The following is a 15,827-nucleotide window of genomic DNA, read 5'->3' as shown; positions in this document are numbered from 1 at the left end:
CAAAACATTTTTTTCTTTTCTGGAATTTCTCGTTTTTCGCCTCATTTTGATTCGCGCTCGAAGTGTTAAGTCGCTTTTGCAGGCGAAGGTGAAAAACAAATAAATGATTGTAAAGAGATTGTGACGTAATAATGTACAGTGTTTTGCATTAAGAGTTGACAGGTCGCGTCTGTGTTGTGTTAGCTTGGTAGGAAACTGGATTAATAGAAAACATCACTGGTTTTAAATTTGGTTTTCACAAAGGTTTAAAAGTTTGGGAAACCTGGGGGAATTGTTAGATGTTCGTTATGTTCTTGTTGTTTACCGCGTAATTGTTTAAGCAGATTATGAACATTTTATCTTAGGCTCTCCCACGCTTTTCCGTCCAACTATTACGTCACACATGACTTTATTGTCACAGTGATCACGTGACAAAGTGTTATTCCCAGGCTGTAACGGATTTAACAAAAAAACGAAATATTGAGAAGTTTTAGCGAAGACAACAATTAGGAATTGTTACGCCATATTGGCCACATAGGCCATTGTATGCAAGGTATTGGTCATTATTCCTATATGACGAAACAGTGTTGTAACAAAGATAGATTGTGAGGTAAAATGTCAAAAAGTGGAACAAAGTTGTAGAATACATAAAAGTTTTCGGAAATAATTAATATTTGTGATTGACAAACAACTTTCCCTATCTGGTTATGACGTCACAATCACACGTGCCACGTGAGTTATTTTTAACCGGAAGTCACGTGGGCTTGCAACAGGGATTCGCACTTGCGATACCTTTGCGCCACCTTATTGTGACGTAATAAACGTTTAAAACTGAAACATCTTCGTTCATTTAATCATATCTAGAATTGTGTCAAGCGAGATAGTTGTGACGTCACAGAGATAGAATGAAATAGATTTTTCGTAGAATAATGTGGAATATGTTAATTTTGTTCAGCAGAAATTAGGAAATTTATTAAAACTTGAAACTTGAAGATGGATGGACGAATTTATATCGATGCAGAAAAAGGTTTTTTATTATTTTGATTATTTTCTAACAATGCGCGTTTAAATCTAAAAATTAAAAAAATATTCTTAACCACCCACTTCAACCCTTGCACTACCACCAGGGACATTATTCGTGCGAATAAACCTATTTTGTCGTTCTCACTTCGGTAAAGGGTTGGTATTTGTTTTCCTGTGGTGACGTAACCAAACCGGTCTAATTATGAAATTTGAGATGTGAGCGATAATATAATGTTTTATTGTTGTTGATATTATTCAAATGTTCTAGTATGAAAGGTTTGACTACAAATGTAGTGGAAAGTTTTTAAAACTAAAAATATTCACAGATCATCATCCTGGAGTAATCACGAGCCACCAGTCGTTGTTGGAAGGCTACATTGAAACCCCGTGTCAGCAGGACGACAAAGGACCCGGCTACTTTGAGATATTTGCCTCCACAGCTGGGTCGGGCATCTGGGTGACCAACTTGGTCGTTATTTTGGTGATCCTGCTGGGTGGGAAGAAGTTGCATAAAGCGACTTTTTATTGTATTTGTAACCTAGCTGTAGCGGACATGTTAACAGGGTTGCTACTACTTTGGATATTCGGGCTTCAAAAGGTAAAAAGTTGATTTAAATTGTAAAAAAAAATGTTAATTATTGTTTACGTGTCTTGGTTCAGGTACTTTATTGTTACAAAGTTGGTCATAATCGGGCTCTTATGACGCTATGTGACGCACAATTCACCTGATTGTTTACCAGCTTGTTTGATTCAAAATATTTTTGTGATTAAAATTTGCAGCTAATTTAAACCGGAAATCAGAATTATTTCTTAACTGTTGTTTAATACAAACCAATGTGACGTAATAACCACATACAATGAGAAATTGGATTGTTTACGTATCACACACACGTGACTTGTTTGGTTAATTGTGACGTAGTAGGTCGATTGTTTTCGCGCGATGTGGAAGTCTCGTAAAGTTCATCATCTTGTGAAATAAATTGTTGGGAGTTTCGAGCAAAGTTCAAAGAAATTTAATTTCCTCTCAACTCGTTAAATTTAACATCTTCCAAATTTAAAATCTTTTTATCTCCAGCTCCTTCTCCCCTTCCGGACCCCAACTTCCGAGCTGGTTCAAAAAAGTATCTGGAGCGTCACCGTGTGGTCGTCTTTGCTCAGCCAACTCGTCATCGCTATCGATCGTTATTGTTACGTCACTAAGGGGTCAAAGGGTGACGGTGGTGTTGTTAGGGGGAGTCGTCAAGGAAACAGATGGGGAAACCAAAAAAGGAAAAGGTTTGTGACGTCATAAACTAAATATTTAAACATTGGGGGTCGAACAACTTGGTAATATCGTATGTGTTGTTGTAAGATTATATTAAAGTGGTGACGTAGTTTGTCCTCAATCTTTTTAAAACTTTTAAACGTGGTCACTCCAATTGATTATGACATAACAACCAAAGTACACCGCGTTTTAAAATATTTTTGATCGCGAAATTAGTTAAAAACTGGCAGTTAAATAGCATAATATTTAACATTGTGATCGTTTTTTAAACAATTATATTTCAGCAATTGTCACCTGATAACAAAAACTTAAAAGTGCAATAAAGTGTTTCTTAAACTTGAATTACAACCGATTAAGTAGAAGATATGGTTCCTGGTTCACTTATAGCATAATATCCTCCATGTTTTGAAAAATGCCAAAACAGTGAAAAACCCGAGTCTTATAAAACATTTTTCGACTATAAAGTTAAATTGTAAGTCACCACAAAGTATTTTGTGACGTCACAGTGGCTTTTATATTATGCGTCACGTGTCCCCGCTGTTAAGCTCTCAGACAACTCCTTCGTAGTCTGATTAGTTTCGATTTATCTCACCGCTTTATTATGACGTCATATTGTGTTATTGTAGATTAATAAAGAGTGGGATCGCAATGACGTGGGTCATCCCGACTTTTTGTTTCGTCATACCAGTGATGACGTCATGGAATTGTGTGGACACGTGTTTATGTCAGATGCCAATCAACAGCACTTCAGGAGTTTACTACATGGTGTGCACTCCAGTTGAACATTGCTCTCAGGTTCGAATCCCGCTCGTGGAGCTTTTTTATGACTTTAGTGATAAATTTTAATTGATGTTATTTGTCTCCACAGACGAACCCACCGTTCACTAAAGGTTCGATGTTGTATCTCGGTCTTTCTCTTGTTTTGATGCCGATCATTCCGAGTGTGTTGTACGCCCGTATCTACCACTTCGTCAGCACTTCCACAAAAAAATTTAAACCCTCAGTTTATGCTCCTTCTTCTCATGGAAACCCTGCTTGTTTAGCACCAAACAGAGTGCCCTCCAGCGGAAATAACCATGCCGGTAAAACATCTAACTGTTTTGATTACAAAAATTTTAATTACAGAATTTTATTTGATTTTTGTTAAGATTTTAAAACATTTAACAAATTTAAAATATTTCTAGACCACCAGATAAGAACTGAAGACATGCCGTTTATTCCTTCTTCAGTTAAGTCTACTTCTAATTCCCAAGATTCAACCAAAAACAAACCCAAAACCTCGTGGAGACATCGAATGTTTATCAATCGCCTGCTGGCGCACGAGAGCTCGACGAGTAGAAGAAACTCAAACGCAATGTCAGTAAAATCGAATGTTACGTTGGCGATGAAAAGGTGCAAAAAACGCGACATGAAGTTGCTCCGAACCTTGATTATGATCCTGGCTTTATTTCTGGTTAGCACGATCCCGCTTGGTGTTTTGTTCATGATTTCCTACATTGAGATTGATAAAAGATATGTTCAAACCGTCAAGGTCCTTCTAACAACATCATTGCTTAACTCGTTGGTAAATCCTTGGGTCTATTTTTGGCGTTTTCCAGAGATGAGGACTGGAGTTCGCCGCGTCCTCTGCAAATGTTTTCCTGGTTCGAATACTTACTCCTGGAGGACACCCGACGGCCAAGGGTCTACTGAGCGAAGAAAAGCGGGCGACTCGAAAGCTGGCCACACAGGGCCGCTGTCTGACACTGCTCTAAAGAGACCCAAAACCAAGCAACAACCGCAAGGTGGTGTAAAAGAGATCACAAGCAGTAGCGTTAGTGGGTTGTAACACAACATTATGTGTGTCCATTTTATGGGCGATTGGGTTTTAAATAAGCTGCCGATTGTGAGGCAAAATAAGTACAACTTCTGTATTTATTTTTACTTAGGCCAAATTAGTTTACGTTTGCTGCTTTTATATTTTGTTTAAACATTTTAACCTGGCGACAGTGCAACCTTTGCTTTAATAATGAATCAAATTATTTAATTATTTATATTTTGTAGATTTTGCACGAAGTGTTAACTAAGTTTACTGAAAATTTTTGGTAAAATTCTTCTGTTAAGAACGTCGTTATTATTAAAACCTCATGCCTTTAACTTTTAAGCAATCAGATTTAGAATTGAAATCGTTAAGAAGCCTTTTAAATGACCAGATGGTTATTTAGGGCAAATTTTCAAGCCAATATCCTGGGGGATATCGAAAAATCAATTGCATTTTAATCCGAATAAGCTACTAGTAACTACTTTTTATACTTAGTTTGTATATTAAAATAAAAATGGCTAATTTTTTAAGTGAATGTCTAGTTATATCAAGTTTTAAATAATTTAACTAAACGCAAAGTGCCCCGGATGTTCTACGTCATGTGATTATTTATCAGGTTTCGCTTGAGTGAGCAGCTTTAGCGTTAACAAATTTTACGAAGGGTTTGGTCGAATTAATAAAAATAAAACAAAATGTTGTTTATTAGTTAGTTTGGCGTTGTTGGTTAATTAACAGCTTGGTTTAGAATGTTTAATAGGAAAACATTTCGTAATTAAAAAATTGCCTTTTTCGCAGCTTCCTAGTTTTGTTGTTTTGATAAATTAATTGTCAACCAATTTGCGTCAGACCTACACTGCATATTGCTGCCGTTAGTTTTTGTTATAACCTACAGTCTGACAATTTGAAAGTCAAGTAATGTCACTAAATTGCTATAGAGCACAATAGCTTTGTCAGTTTGTTATTATTTTTGAAATATAATTTAGTTTCAAAAATGCAAAATAAGAGTTAACTTGGATCATGGTTTTAGTCTGTTTGTAACATCTCACATAATAAGTGAAGTGTTAACAGCCTTTATAAGTCAGTTAGTTTATTGTATGTCAAGTTATTAAAGCATATATATTTTTTTGTTTTTTAATTCCCGCTATTGCAAAATATTAGTCATTAATGAGTCATTTTGGAAACATGCAGCTTTTAAAATTTAAGTTAAATTAAATTTTGAGTTTCAATGTTTATGCTTTGTTAAAAATTAATTTTATAATATAAGCAGAAACCATCAAAAATTTTGTTTTATTGGATATAAAAACTTAAAAAAACAGAAATTTTTAATTTGTTAACTTTCATATATCAGCTGTTGTGGGTGGACAATAACTTTTTTAATTATTTATTAGGTTACTGATTAAAGTTTTGTATATTTTGAAATTTCAAGAAATTCTTCAACTAATTTAAAATGTGAGTTTTGTTTTATTGTCTTGTTTGCATTAAAATCATGTTTTTATCTAGAATTACGTTGTCACATTAAATTATTAAATTTTCATAAACGTTTCATAAAATTGTGCCATAATAAATATCAGATTGTGACATCATAAACATTAGTGACATCATAATGTCAGGATACCAAGCTGTCCCTGACACAAGCAGGTAAAATCAATAAATTGATTCGAGGCCTTTCTAGTTTACTTGATCAGGATATTGCACGGTTTCTTTGATTTTGTTTTCTGTGAGATTATGCTTTGTTTCAAATTAACATCAAAAAGCCATTAATTTATATTTGTGTCATATGTAAATTTTGTAATTCGAATTGGGCCAAATTTAGTTAAAAGTTTAATTTTTTTGTTACTGATTTCAAAATATTTTTAATTGACTTTGATGTAACATAAATTCCAGTGTTTCATTTATATTTAAAAGTTGGCATTTTTGCTGAAAAATGCCAACAATATAACACATGTCATTCGGATTAACCTTATTTTATTAGAGTTTGTTTTGATACTTTAACAGAGTTTTTATTAATTAAAAGCTTCAATTAATTTGTATAATTATAAAAGTGCAATTAAAAAAGCCCAAACGTAACCCCCTTTGTACGATAATAAGCCGAAAGATCCGATTTAGAGTGATTTTGTTTTCTGAAAGCCTTGATACACTTACACTTAAAGAAACCCCAAACTTAATTTTAATGGACCCTGAATAATTGACCCCTAATGTGTTTCAGGTCATATGGAGGCACATCAAACTATGGGGGTGAACAAGGGGGTCCCCCTTCCCAGGCCTCAAAAAAGCTTCAACAAACCCAGGCCCAAGTTGATGATGTAAGTTGACTTGTCGTTTAACAAGTCAGGCCGTTATAATTTAACTTTTTCCACTTTAAATTTTGTGCCAACTGCCATTTATTTAACATAATTTTGAACAAAGGTTGTTGATATAATGCGCACAAATGTGGATAAAGTTCTCGAACGAGATCAGAAGTTGAGCGAGTTGGACGACCGTGCAGACGCTCTTCAGCAAGGTGCATCCCAGTTTGAGACACAAGCTGCAAAGTTGAAGAGAAAATATTGGTGGAAGAACTGCAAGGTTCGACTTTTTGGGTTGCCTGTTTGTGTTTCTGTATTTTATTTAAACTAAGAACTAATTAAATTTCACCTTAATTAAAAAAACCTATTCTACTACAACTAAACAAATATTTTAATTCCCCATGCTTAAATAGATGATAATAATGCTGTCAGTAGTAATAGCTGTGATATTAATAGTGATCATAAGTAAGTAGCATGAGTTATTGATGTTGTATTTATTTCAGATGTGGGCAATTCTAATCATCCTCATATTAGTTATAATCATTATTATTGTTGGTGAGTATTGTCAATGTCTTAAACATTTTAAACACAACACAACACACACAACTTTGCATGTTTTGGCTTTTTTGTTTTCTGTCTCGGTTTTTAAATATTTTGTTGCTTTAAGATTGGGCTTTTTATTTAAAGTCGTCGCTTATAAATTATTTAGGTTTCTGTTAAATTTAACATTTTGTTGCGAGTTAGTTTTATTGTTACGTCATATAAAGTTGTAACGTCACAATAACGAACATTTGGACATATGTGACCCACAAATCGATATCGTGATTGTTATGGGACATGCGCACAGCTCTACTGCGCACCAATATCGATCGTACGTAATCAGACGCGATTGCGACGTCATTAAGACTTTAACATTTAGCGATTGTTGTTAATTAAGTCGATTATTGTCGAACAGATGGGATTGCTTGTACCACGTATGTGATGACGTCACTTATGACGACATCTGGTTGTCGTACTTTGTTACGTGTTAATTTAAGTTTTCAAGTTTTAATTTTTCTTTTTTATTTTTCTTTACAGTTTACTATTCAACTAAATAAGGAGCAGGTAAACCACAAACACAACATTTTAAACATTTTGAAATATTTTTGTTTTTTAACAAAGTTTCACGAACTTTTATTTTTATTCAGTTTCTGTTGTAACGAGCCAAAAACAAGAGTAAGGCCCCTATTCTGGACATTTTTACACCTATTCTGGACAACGCACTTTTCAAATGCTACGTCATATTGTATTGTTACGTCACCAAAGTTTATTACCATATCTTACGTTCCAGAATTTCTTAACAATTGTTATGACGTAACAATCGCAACCGTAGTTGTTTAATTATTGTATTTTGTGTAATTTAATATTTTGCAATTGCCGTTTAGTATTAATCTTGGTGTCATGGTAACCATCATATGACGTCACTATCTGCTATATTTTAACTGCGATGACGTCAATACGACGTCATTTCTTTTGCACAGTTCATTATTTTATTGTTAATAATATATTATGCATAAACGGAATGATCTAAATTATTAATACGCTATTATGTTACGTCATACTGGAAACTTATTACGTCATACTGGAGTACTAATATTGCATCACACCAAGCTCTTGTTACGTCACATTATGACACCCACTACGTCATTATTTAATAATTTTTAACCTTTTATTTAAAGACGTCGATTTATCGCAGTGTTTTGTTCCACTGTTACCTTATATGACGTCATCTATTTATTTATGACGTCACTATTCAAACATTTTGACGTAAATATGTAATGTTATATATTAGAGGTCACCTTGTATAAAAACACTTTTGTGACGTCATTTTAAATACAATGATGTTATTCGTATGACGCAGAATGTAGTTTTAGTGTCGTGCATGCTTTATTGTTGTTTGTGCGATTCTTATAATAAGAAAAACACGATTTATCCTCGATTGTATTTTGGTTGTAGGTAAGATAGTTTGTCATGAATTTAGTTTTAAATATTTTAAAATAACTTTAATATTTCTGGTAAGTTTGCGAGACTGAGTATTTTTTATTATGTTTTTATTGAAAAAAATTTTTTTAAAATACCAAAGTTCGCAAAACAAACTTATTATTTGGCAACACTGGATTTTAATTTTATAAAAACTTGAGGTCAGTCGTTTCACGCAGATTACAAAAATTTTTAAGTTTACTGACAAGAAAATATGTTTGTTACTCGATTTACATCCGCGCCAGCAATTCTTCGCAGTCTAAGGGCAGTTCGACCTTCAAGTTGTTCTATGATAAGACCCGATGTTCGTTCTTTACAAACGACAGCACAACAAAACGACATCGACTCGGCAGCGAAGTTTATTGGAGCTGGCGCAGCAACAGTTGGCGTGGCGGGCTCTGGCGCGGGAATTGGAACTGTTTTTGGCAGTTTAATTATTGGATATGCTAGAAATCCAAGCCTCAAACAACAGCTTTTCTCCTACGCCATTCTTGGGTTTGCTTTATCTGAAGCCATGGGACTTTTTTGTCTTATGGTCGCATTTTTGATCCTGTTTGCTCTATAAATAAATTTAATGTCACAATGTTTTGCATTTTATTGATTTGCTTTGGTTTCATAAAAAAAAATTCAATAATAATAATATTTAACTTTTAGTCAACTTGTTAATGTTTTGGTGTTTGAATTTACAGCAAATCTTTTGAATTGTAATAAACTAATTTATTTGACATGCTTACATTTGTGCTTTTAGGTTTTAGGAGGTAGGAAGTTTTAAATTTAAAATGTCGTCAATATTCCCAAACCAACTTATAATGCCAAGTGGGCAACCTCCTGAATTGGGTCAGCAAGGCCAGCGTTACCAACAAAGGTTCGAGTTTTTTAAAAAGTTGTGCTCAAAAAATAATAAGTTGACAATAGCAATAAACATCCAAAAACAATAATATTAAATATAGACAAAGGTTACAAATTCTTTTAAAGAAAGCTAAGATACAAGATGAAAAGAAATGTGTCAAGTTTAATATAAATATTTTTTGAAATTAAATAAAACTAAAATAAAAATGTTTTAGACAATACCAACCTTATGTTTTTCAACCAAACTTCCTTAAACAACAAATGAGACAACGTGAAATCGAAAAATTAACGCGCTTGGGTAACTTTGAGGATAATTCTGGTTCATTATTAAGAGATCGAACAAATTCTTCGGTTTTAAATCAGAATCAAAACTTGGATGACCGAAAAAAGTCCGGACGAAAAGTTATCGATTGGACTCCTTCGTGCGTGCTTTATTTAGCTGTAAGTTTGTTGTTCTTCATAAATAGCGGTTTGGTTCCAAGATTTGGTTAAAACTTTTTTAATAAACTATCATTGTAATCACCAAAGTATAAAACTGGTTTACCATTTGTGTACCAAATTAAGGTGACTGTCTTAACTTTAATCGATACTTAATCCTTAGCGTCGCCGATGGCAACGTGAGGATGATGTTCCATCTCTTCTGCCTGATCCCTCATTTTCCATTGAGATGCAATCCCCCCTCGCATACCGAAACAACTCTGCCTCTAGTGTTGCAACTAAGTTTGTGAGATCAGCGACAAACAAGATGAAGTGTCCAGTTTACAAAGTTGGTTTTTTAATTTTTTTTAATATAATTTAAATGTAAAAAGAAGATGATGTATTGTTAAAACCAAGATTAAAATAGATTTTACGTTTTTCAGGTTGTTTGGACCCCCGACGGTCGCCGTTTGGTGACTGGAAGTGCCAGTGGGGAGTTCACCTTATGGAATGGAACTGCCTTCAACTTTGAAACCATTCTACAAGTGAGTTTTTACATTTTTCTTGATATGGTCTTGTAAGAGTAACTTTATGTTAAACTTGTATTTTTAGGCTCACGACAGTCCAGTAAGAGCGATGTCATGGTCAAGAAATGATGCTTGGCTAATAACTGGGGACAACCAGGGTTATATTAAATACTGGCAACTTAACATGAACAATGTTAAGATGTATCAAGCCCATAAGGACCAGGCTTGCAGATCTGTTTGGTGGGTTTTTCCTTATCATGGTGCAGCATAAAAAGTTCTCTTGATTGTTAAAAATGTTTAGAATTTAGTAGATTTTTGTAATCATGAAATTTGTTCTTAGTTTTGGTCCAACAGACTCCAAGTTTGTGACGGCCAGTGATGATGGTACAGTAAGAATTTGGGATTTTCTTCGATGTCATGAAGAACAAATTTTAAGGGGGCATGGGGCTGATGTGAAGCAGGTAAATTTTAATGGGGCTAATATAAACAAGTAAATTTTAAGGGGGCATGGGGCTGATGTAAAGCAGGCAAATTTTAATGGGGCATGGGGCTGATGTGAAGCAGGTAAACTTTTAAGGGGGCATGGGGCTGATGTAAAGTAGGTAAATTTTAATGGGGCATGGGGCTGATGTAAAGCGGGTAAATTTTAATGGGGCATGGGGCTGATGTAAAGCGGTTTAATTTTAAGGGGGCATGGGGCTGATGTAAAGTAGGTAAATTTTAATGGGGCATGGGGCTGATGTAAAGCGGGTAAATTTTAAGGGGGCATGGGGCTGATGTAAAGCAGGTAAATTTTAATGGGGCATGGGGCTGATGTAAAGTGGGTAAATTTTAATGGGGCATGGGGCTGATGTAAAGCAGGTAAATTTTAATGGGTCATGGGGGTGATGTAAAGCGGGTAAATTTTAATGGGGCATGGGGCTGATGTAAAGCGGGTTAATTTTAATGGGTCATGGGGCTGAAAATTATTAATTCCCTTGTAACTTTCAACTTTTATTTTCTTTCATTTCAGGTGGATTGGCATCCTCAAAAGTCAATTGTCGCATCAGCGAGCAAGGACCTTCAAACCCCGGTCAAATTATGGGACCCGAAATCAGGACAAAGTTTGGCTACTGTGTAAGTAAATATGTGATTAAAATCATTCTGGTAATAAGTGTTTGTGTAAATAAACTTACAAGAACTGGTATCTGTGCCCTATTAATGTCTTAATGTGTCACACAACTTAATAGGAACCTTGCTTTATTGCAGACATGCCCACAAAGGAACCGTGATGGACGTTCGCTTCAACAAAAATGGAAATTGGTTTCTCACCGCTTCAAGGGATCATTTAATTAAACTTTTTGATATCAGGAAACTTAAACAAGAACTACAAGTTGGTTCAACACATTGCACAACAATTTCTTTACCTCAATTACATTGTTTCAGTTTTAACAGAGTTGTTACTTCCAGGTGTTTAGAGGACACAAAAAAGAAGCCTTCTCAGTTGCTTGGCACCCCATCCATGAAGACATGTTTGCAAGTGGGGGCTCGGAGGGTAGCATCATGTTCTGGCAAGTTGGGTAAGTAACAGGGATCGAAATAAGGAGAATACAATATTTAAATCAAACCTGTGTTGCAGCGAGGATAAAGAGATAGGGTCACTTGAGGGCGCTCATGATAGCTTAATCTGGAGTTTGGCGTGGCACCCACTCGGCCATGTTCTTGTTTCAGGGTCCAACGACCACAGCACGTAAGTTCCAGTTTTGTTTGAAATTAACAACATTATGTCCTTTATGTAATGTTTTAAACAACCCGATCTTATGTAAACATGGAAAATTTGTTGTTTCCAGGAAGTTTTGGACTCGCAATCGGCCCGGTGACCTGATGCGAGATCGCTACAATGCTCACCCAGGCGAGGAGACGAATCAGTCAACCGTGAAGGCAAATAGTGAGGATAACAACATGGCTTCGAATCCATCGATCATCCCAGGTTGTAAATTTTAATTTTATGTGTCATGTTACTTCTTCAGAAATTAAGTTTATTGTATCAGTTGCTCCTGATGCACTTACTTTGTAATATTTTGTTAGGCATGGGGGACACTGACCAGGCTGTAGCCCAACTTGAGAAAAGGGATGAAGAGGTTTTAAAAGTTGGGATTCCAGGTCTTGATTGGTCGTATGAAGAAAAGAACGAATTCGACAGAAAGGTAAAATTAAAAAATGTTTCGCTACTTTTGCATTTACATTTATTTTCATATTTTAGCTTCTATCTCAACAAGACAACAAGAAGAGAATTGCTTACGCCCGGCCTGTACCGCGCTCATTTGCTCAAGCATGGGAGTCAAAAAAAGAGGGAGTTCCCCATCGTTCACCCTCACCCACTGACCCACGAAGATTTCCACCAAGACGACGCCCCCTAATGGATTTTCCCCCTGATCACTTTTCACCACAAGAGGGTGCTCATTTCCCCCCTGAAGGTCATTCGCCACATTTTCCACCTTCCAGAAATAACCCCGATTTTCATGACCCAAACTTTCCCCAGGACACAAATTACCCACCAGAACAAAATTACCCCCCTGACCATGGTTTTCATGATCCAAATTTCCCTACTGACCCTAACTTTGCCCCAGATCAAAACTTTAATGAGGGTGAAGCCATGGACTTTCATGAGAACAATACCCCACAAAATGAAGGTTTTCACCCAAGAGGAGGATTTAGGGGAAGACCCCATTTTCCCCACCACCAAAGAGGATTTCCTCCACGTCACGGCAACCCTGATAATAGAATGGGACCTCCCCAAGATAAGAACTGGGGGGAAGTTTATGATGAATATCATCAACCTCCACAAAACATGGAATTCAACAACAAACCAAACTTTGAAAACTATAACAGTGGGGAAACATTTATTCAAGAGAATAATTTCAACAACCCAGAGTTTTATGAGCCTCCAATGTTTGAACATTTTGAACCGTTTAACGACAACATTTATGTCGAGGGTGAAGAGTTTCAACCAAACAAGGGGTTTCGACGGGGGGGATTTAGAGGTAGGGGACCCAGAGGTAGGGGCATGAGAGGGAGTTATCGTGGGGAGCAATGGGGTCGGGGAGCAACTCCACCCAGGTTAAGAAGGGGGAGCCAGAGATAAAATGTGGGGTAAATCTTAAACCAATTAGGTCTCAGGAAAGCAATTGGATTTTTTCTACTGTCTTGTTACAAGTTTATATTTTAAAAATATTTTCATCGCTTCTACAAAAACAAATTTATTACAAAATTTAAAATGGTAAAAATAAAAAGATAATGGATAAGGAAAACTTATGTTCAAGCCTCCGTGAGATCATCGTTGAAATGAAGATGGATAGCTGGGGTCCAGAGTTCATGATCCATGCCAAGCTCGTAGAATTCTTCGTCCTCATCTTCGATCCCATTTTGTTTAAGAGTTTGCTCCATCTTGAGAGGAACTCCATCGAACTTCCAGGTGTAACTAGAGGCATGGAAGTTGTATTTCAAATATCGCTGCAGGATCTCGTCCATATTCTCCTCGGAACAAACCTGAAACACAAGCTTGTTACTTGAGCTGAGAGCATTATTGTTTAAATAAGTTGATTTTTGTCAAAGGGGGGATTTTAACATTTTCATTTAAAGGCTTGAAGTTATTGTGATCCAATAAGGCTTTTTTCTGTTCTTTTATACATTGCACAAAAATTAAATTAGAATAATTTTTCATCCAAAGCTTGATTTATTGTAAAGTGTCACCTCGATTGTTTGTTCCTGAGATGTAAGCGTGTTAATTATTCGGACCATTCTTGTTTTCTCACTTAAAATCCCAACCTCATAGGAGTTGTCTTTCCACCAAGGTCGTCCAAAGTCGTTGGCCCAATCTGAAGTCGGGCATGGAGGTGGGATGTGAACAAATCTACCGTGTGGAGCATAATATTTGCGGATGCCCGTTGATGGATCAATGTGGGTACGGATCTTGAAAAAAAAAGTGTTTAATTTTGGGTTTAACTCGCGTTAACATTATATACAGTATGTTAAAAATTCCAAGATGCTGCAAAGTGTGATATATCTAGTTTTTACACTTTGCGCTGGTTTTGTTAAGCAAAATCCATAAGCTTTTAATAATAGAAGTGCTTACATCTCCAGTTTTCTTGTCAAACCAGTGCGAAATATCTTTTCCAGCGCTTGCTATGATTGGTTTTAATAGAATATCACCTAAAAATTTAAAATGTTAAGTTAATTAGTTTAGAACCTCCTGTTAAATTACTTATTTTTACAAATTTTCTTCCTGCTTACCTACAAACTCTTCACATAGTGGAGTTAGGTTGTATACTTTTCCCAAATACGAAACCCAGATATCTTTGATCGTGTTGTGCAGACTGACTTCGTTTGAAGTGAAATATTTTGGTCGATTCGAGGTCATTTTTATAAAACAAAATCTTTTTATGTTTTGGAATTAATTTTTTGTCAACAACTTTTATAGGGAGAGTCCCGACTAGTAACTATAGCAACCATAGAATTAAAAATATAATTTTGACTCGAAGTGTATTAAATGACGTTACAAAAAATAATATAAGTTTGTTTGTTTTTATAATTTAAAAAACTTACTGATCGATTATAATTAATTTATTCAAGTAAGTTATCACATTTAATTCCGATTTATAAAAAACAGGCTGTTTTGAGATTATATTTCTATAGCAACGTCAACAAAATTTACTATCGTCATTTTTTACGAACGTAAGAAAGTTGTTTTCATTTACTAAGTTAACTGAGCTTCAAAATGATGGAGGGACCGGTTGAGAGTATTTATAACTTGATCCCACGGGAAGTTGTTAAACCAGCAAATCCTCCTCGATACAACTCCAAGTTCAGACCGGTCGTTAAAGATGAACTTAAACAAAATCGATCGCCCAACAAAACGATGGGCCCAGCTAAAGTTGATGTGCCAACTCCGGGAGATTTCCTTAAAAAGAGGTCAAACGAGCCAACTTTGCCCGAGGCGAAAGAATTTACTTCGCGAATTACTGGCGAAAAGAAGCCACCTGTTCCTAAACACGATGAAAAGCCATTGCTAGGGATTCGAACCAATAAAAACTTTATAAACACAAACGCAGTGGAGAATATAATGTCTGTGACAAAGAAGCCTCTTCCGAAGTTTGTGGATACTCGTCATGGCGACAACAACTTGCTGGAATCATCCGGATTGGTGCCAAAATATTTGAGGAAACAAGATTACGGGCAAGTTCCTGAGTATTTAAAGAAACGAAATGCTGAGGTAAAGAAAGCTCAGGAGGAGTACGATGCCTACATTCGTGAGCGCATGAAGCAAGGTGCCATGAAGCAACTCAGTGATGCAGAACGTGATGACATCATCAGGGGGTTAAAGAAAAACTGGGAGGAATTACATCATCAGTACCAAGGATTATCTGTTGTCACGGATACCGCTCCCAAAAAGAATCGAAAAGAACGAATGGAAGCCGAAATGAAACAATTTGAGCGTGACATTGAACTTATTGAGAAACACAAAGTTATTTATATTGCAAACAATTAGGTTTGTGATGTCACAACGTAGTCTGTCATATACCTTATTGTGATTTTACATTTTGTGATATCGTATTTTAATTTGTGTTGTCATTATTTAAATTATATATTTTGTCTTTCTGCTGATGCATTCGGTAGTTTCTTAA

At 35.7% G+C, this 15,827-nt stretch overlaps 6 protein-coding genes across 8 annotated transcripts; 5 read left to right on the top strand and 1 right to left on the bottom strand.

Annotated features, from left to right (window-relative positions):
* The first annotated feature begins 120 nt into the window (after positions 1-120).
* LOC145750179 (lysophosphatidic acid receptor 3-like) lies at positions 121-4,526 on the top strand. The gene is made up of 6 exons (XM_082566140.1): positions 121-1,006; positions 1,329-1,600; positions 2,078-2,277; positions 2,893-3,061; positions 3,135-3,348; positions 3,451-4,526. The coding sequence occupies exons 1-6, from the start codon at positions 973-975 to the stop codon at positions 4,092-4,094; spliced, it is 1,533 nt and encodes a 510-aa protein (XP_082422266.1). The 5' UTR covers positions 121-972; the 3' UTR covers positions 4,095-4,526.
* An 870-nt stretch (positions 4,527-5,396) lies between these two features.
* LOC145751444 (vesicle-associated membrane protein 3-like) lies at positions 5,397-8,323 on the top strand. Of its 3 annotated transcripts, XM_082567586.1 has the most exons (7): positions 5,447-5,516; positions 5,639-5,705; positions 6,274-6,370; positions 6,474-6,632; positions 6,856-6,907; positions 7,430-7,456; positions 7,540-8,323. In XM_082567586.1, exons 2-6 carry the CDS (start codon positions 5,671-5,673, stop codon positions 7,447-7,449), a joined length of 363 nt encoding a protein of 120 aa, XP_082423712.1. In that variant the 5' UTR covers positions 5,447-5,516; positions 5,639-5,670; the 3' UTR covers positions 7,450-7,456; positions 7,540-8,323. The 3 variants fall into 3 exon arrangements, with proteins under 3 accessions (XP_082423713.1, XP_082423712.1, XP_082423711.1); XM_082567585.1 differs by lacking the exon at positions 7,430-7,456 and having other exon boundaries at positions 5,463-5,516; XM_082567587.1 differs by lacking the exons at positions 5,639-5,705; positions 7,430-7,456 and having other exon boundaries at positions 5,397-5,516.
* A 204-nt stretch (positions 8,324-8,527) lies between these two features.
* On the top strand, positions 8,528-9,119 carry LOC145749364 (uncharacterized). The gene has a single exon (XM_082565112.1). It carries the CDS (start codon positions 8,586-8,588, stop codon positions 8,934-8,936), a length of 351 nt encoding a protein of 116 aa, XP_082421238.1. The 5' UTR covers positions 8,528-8,585; the 3' UTR covers positions 8,937-9,119.
* Positions 9,118-14,734, top strand: LOC145749356 (pre-mRNA 3' end processing protein WDR33-like). The gene is made up of 13 exons (XM_082565105.1): positions 9,118-9,236; positions 9,436-9,661; positions 9,822-9,986; positions 10,081-10,182; positions 10,250-10,404; positions 10,505-10,625; positions 11,177-11,280; positions 11,413-11,536; positions 11,614-11,723; positions 11,783-11,893; positions 11,994-12,133; positions 12,232-12,350; positions 12,407-14,734. Exons 1-13 carry the CDS (start codon positions 9,151-9,153, stop codon positions 13,286-13,288), a joined length of 2,445 nt encoding a protein of 814 aa, XP_082421231.1. The 5' UTR covers positions 9,118-9,150; the 3' UTR covers positions 13,289-14,734.
* LOC145749365 (cytochrome b5 domain-containing protein 1-like) lies at positions 13,333-14,579 on the bottom strand. Its single transcript, XM_082565113.1, has 4 exons — positions 14,437-14,579; positions 14,279-14,355; positions 13,897-14,115; positions 13,333-13,692 (listed from the first exon to the last, which is right to left on the bottom strand). The coding sequence occupies exons 1-4, from the start codon at positions 14,561-14,563 to the stop codon at positions 13,462-13,464; spliced, it is 654 nt and encodes a 217-aa protein (XP_082421239.1). The 5' UTR covers positions 14,564-14,579; the 3' UTR covers positions 13,333-13,461.
* A 119-nt stretch (positions 14,735-14,853) lies between the features above and the next one.
* LOC145749359 (enkurin-like) lies at positions 14,854-15,807 on the top strand. The gene has a single exon (XM_082565108.1). The coding sequence runs from the start codon at positions 14,921-14,923 to the stop codon at positions 15,689-15,691; it is 771 nt and encodes a 256-aa protein (XP_082421234.1). The 5' UTR covers positions 14,854-14,920; the 3' UTR covers positions 15,692-15,807.
* The last annotated feature ends 20 nt before the right edge of the window (positions 15,808-15,827 follow it).

Source organism: Corella eumyota, chromosome 4 (assembly GCF_963082875.1).
Source record: "Corella eumyota chromosome 4, kaCorEumy4.1, whole genome shotgun sequence".
NCBI classification, from domain to species: domain Eukaryota; kingdom Metazoa; phylum Chordata; class Ascidiacea; order Phlebobranchia; family Corellidae; genus Corella; species Corella eumyota.
This window is presented reverse-complemented; position numbering and strand designations above follow the sequence as displayed.

Excerpts from the sequence above, each read along its gene's own strand:
- LOC145749365 (XM_082565113.1), bottom strand. The coding sequence starts at position 14,563 with ATGACCTCGAATCGACCAAAATATTTCACTTCAAACGAAGTCAGTCTG. Across the intron at positions 14,356-14,436 it reads ACTATGTGAAGAGTTTGTAG|GTGATATTCTATTAAAACCA; the intron begins GTAAGCAGGAAG and ends TTAAATTTTTAG. Across the intron at positions 14,116-14,278 it reads TTGACAAGAAAACTGGAGAT|ATCCGTACCCACATTGATCC; the intron begins GTAAGCACTTCT and ends TTTTTTTTCAAG.
- LOC145749356 (XM_082565105.1), top strand. The coding sequence starts at position 9,151 with ATGTCGTCAATATTCCCAAACCAACTTATAATGCCAAGTGGGCAACCT. Across the intron at positions 10,626-11,176 it reads ATGGGGCTGATGTGAAGCAG|GTGGATTGGCATCCTCAAAA; the intron begins GTAAATTTTAAT and ends CTTTCATTTCAG. Across the intron at positions 11,894-11,993 it reads GGGTCCAACGACCACAGCAC|GAAGTTTTGGACTCGCAATC; the intron begins GTAAGTTCCAGT and ends TGTTGTTTCCAG.
- LOC145749359 (XM_082565108.1), top strand. The coding sequence starts at position 14,921 with ATGATGGAGGGACCGGTTGAGAGTATTTATAACTTGATCCCACGGGAA.
- LOC145750179 (XM_082566140.1), top strand. The coding sequence starts at position 973 with ATGGATGGACGAATTTATATCGATGCAGAAAAAG. Across the intron at positions 2,278-2,892 it reads GGAAACCAAAAAAGGAAAAG|ATTAATAAAGAGTGGGATCG; the intron begins GTTTGTGACGTC and ends GTGTTATTGTAG. Across the intron at positions 3,062-3,134 it reads CAGTTGAACATTGCTCTCAG|ACGAACCCACCGTTCACTAA; the intron begins GTTCGAATCCCG and ends TTGTCTCCACAG.
- LOC145749364 (XM_082565112.1), top strand. The coding sequence starts at position 8,586 with ATGTTTGTTACTCGATTTACATCCGCGCCAGCAATTCTTCGCAGTCTA.
- LOC145751444 (XM_082567585.1), top strand. The coding sequence starts at position 5,671 with ATGTCAGGATACCAAGCTGTCCCTGACACAAGCAG. Across the intron at positions 5,706-6,273 it reads GCTGTCCCTGACACAAGCAG|GTCATATGGAGGCACATCAA; the intron begins GTAAAATCAATA and ends AATGTGTTTCAG. Across the intron at positions 6,633-6,855 it reads ATTGGTGGAAGAACTGCAAG|ATGTGGGCAATTCTAATCAT; the intron begins GTTCGACTTTTT and ends TATTTATTTCAG.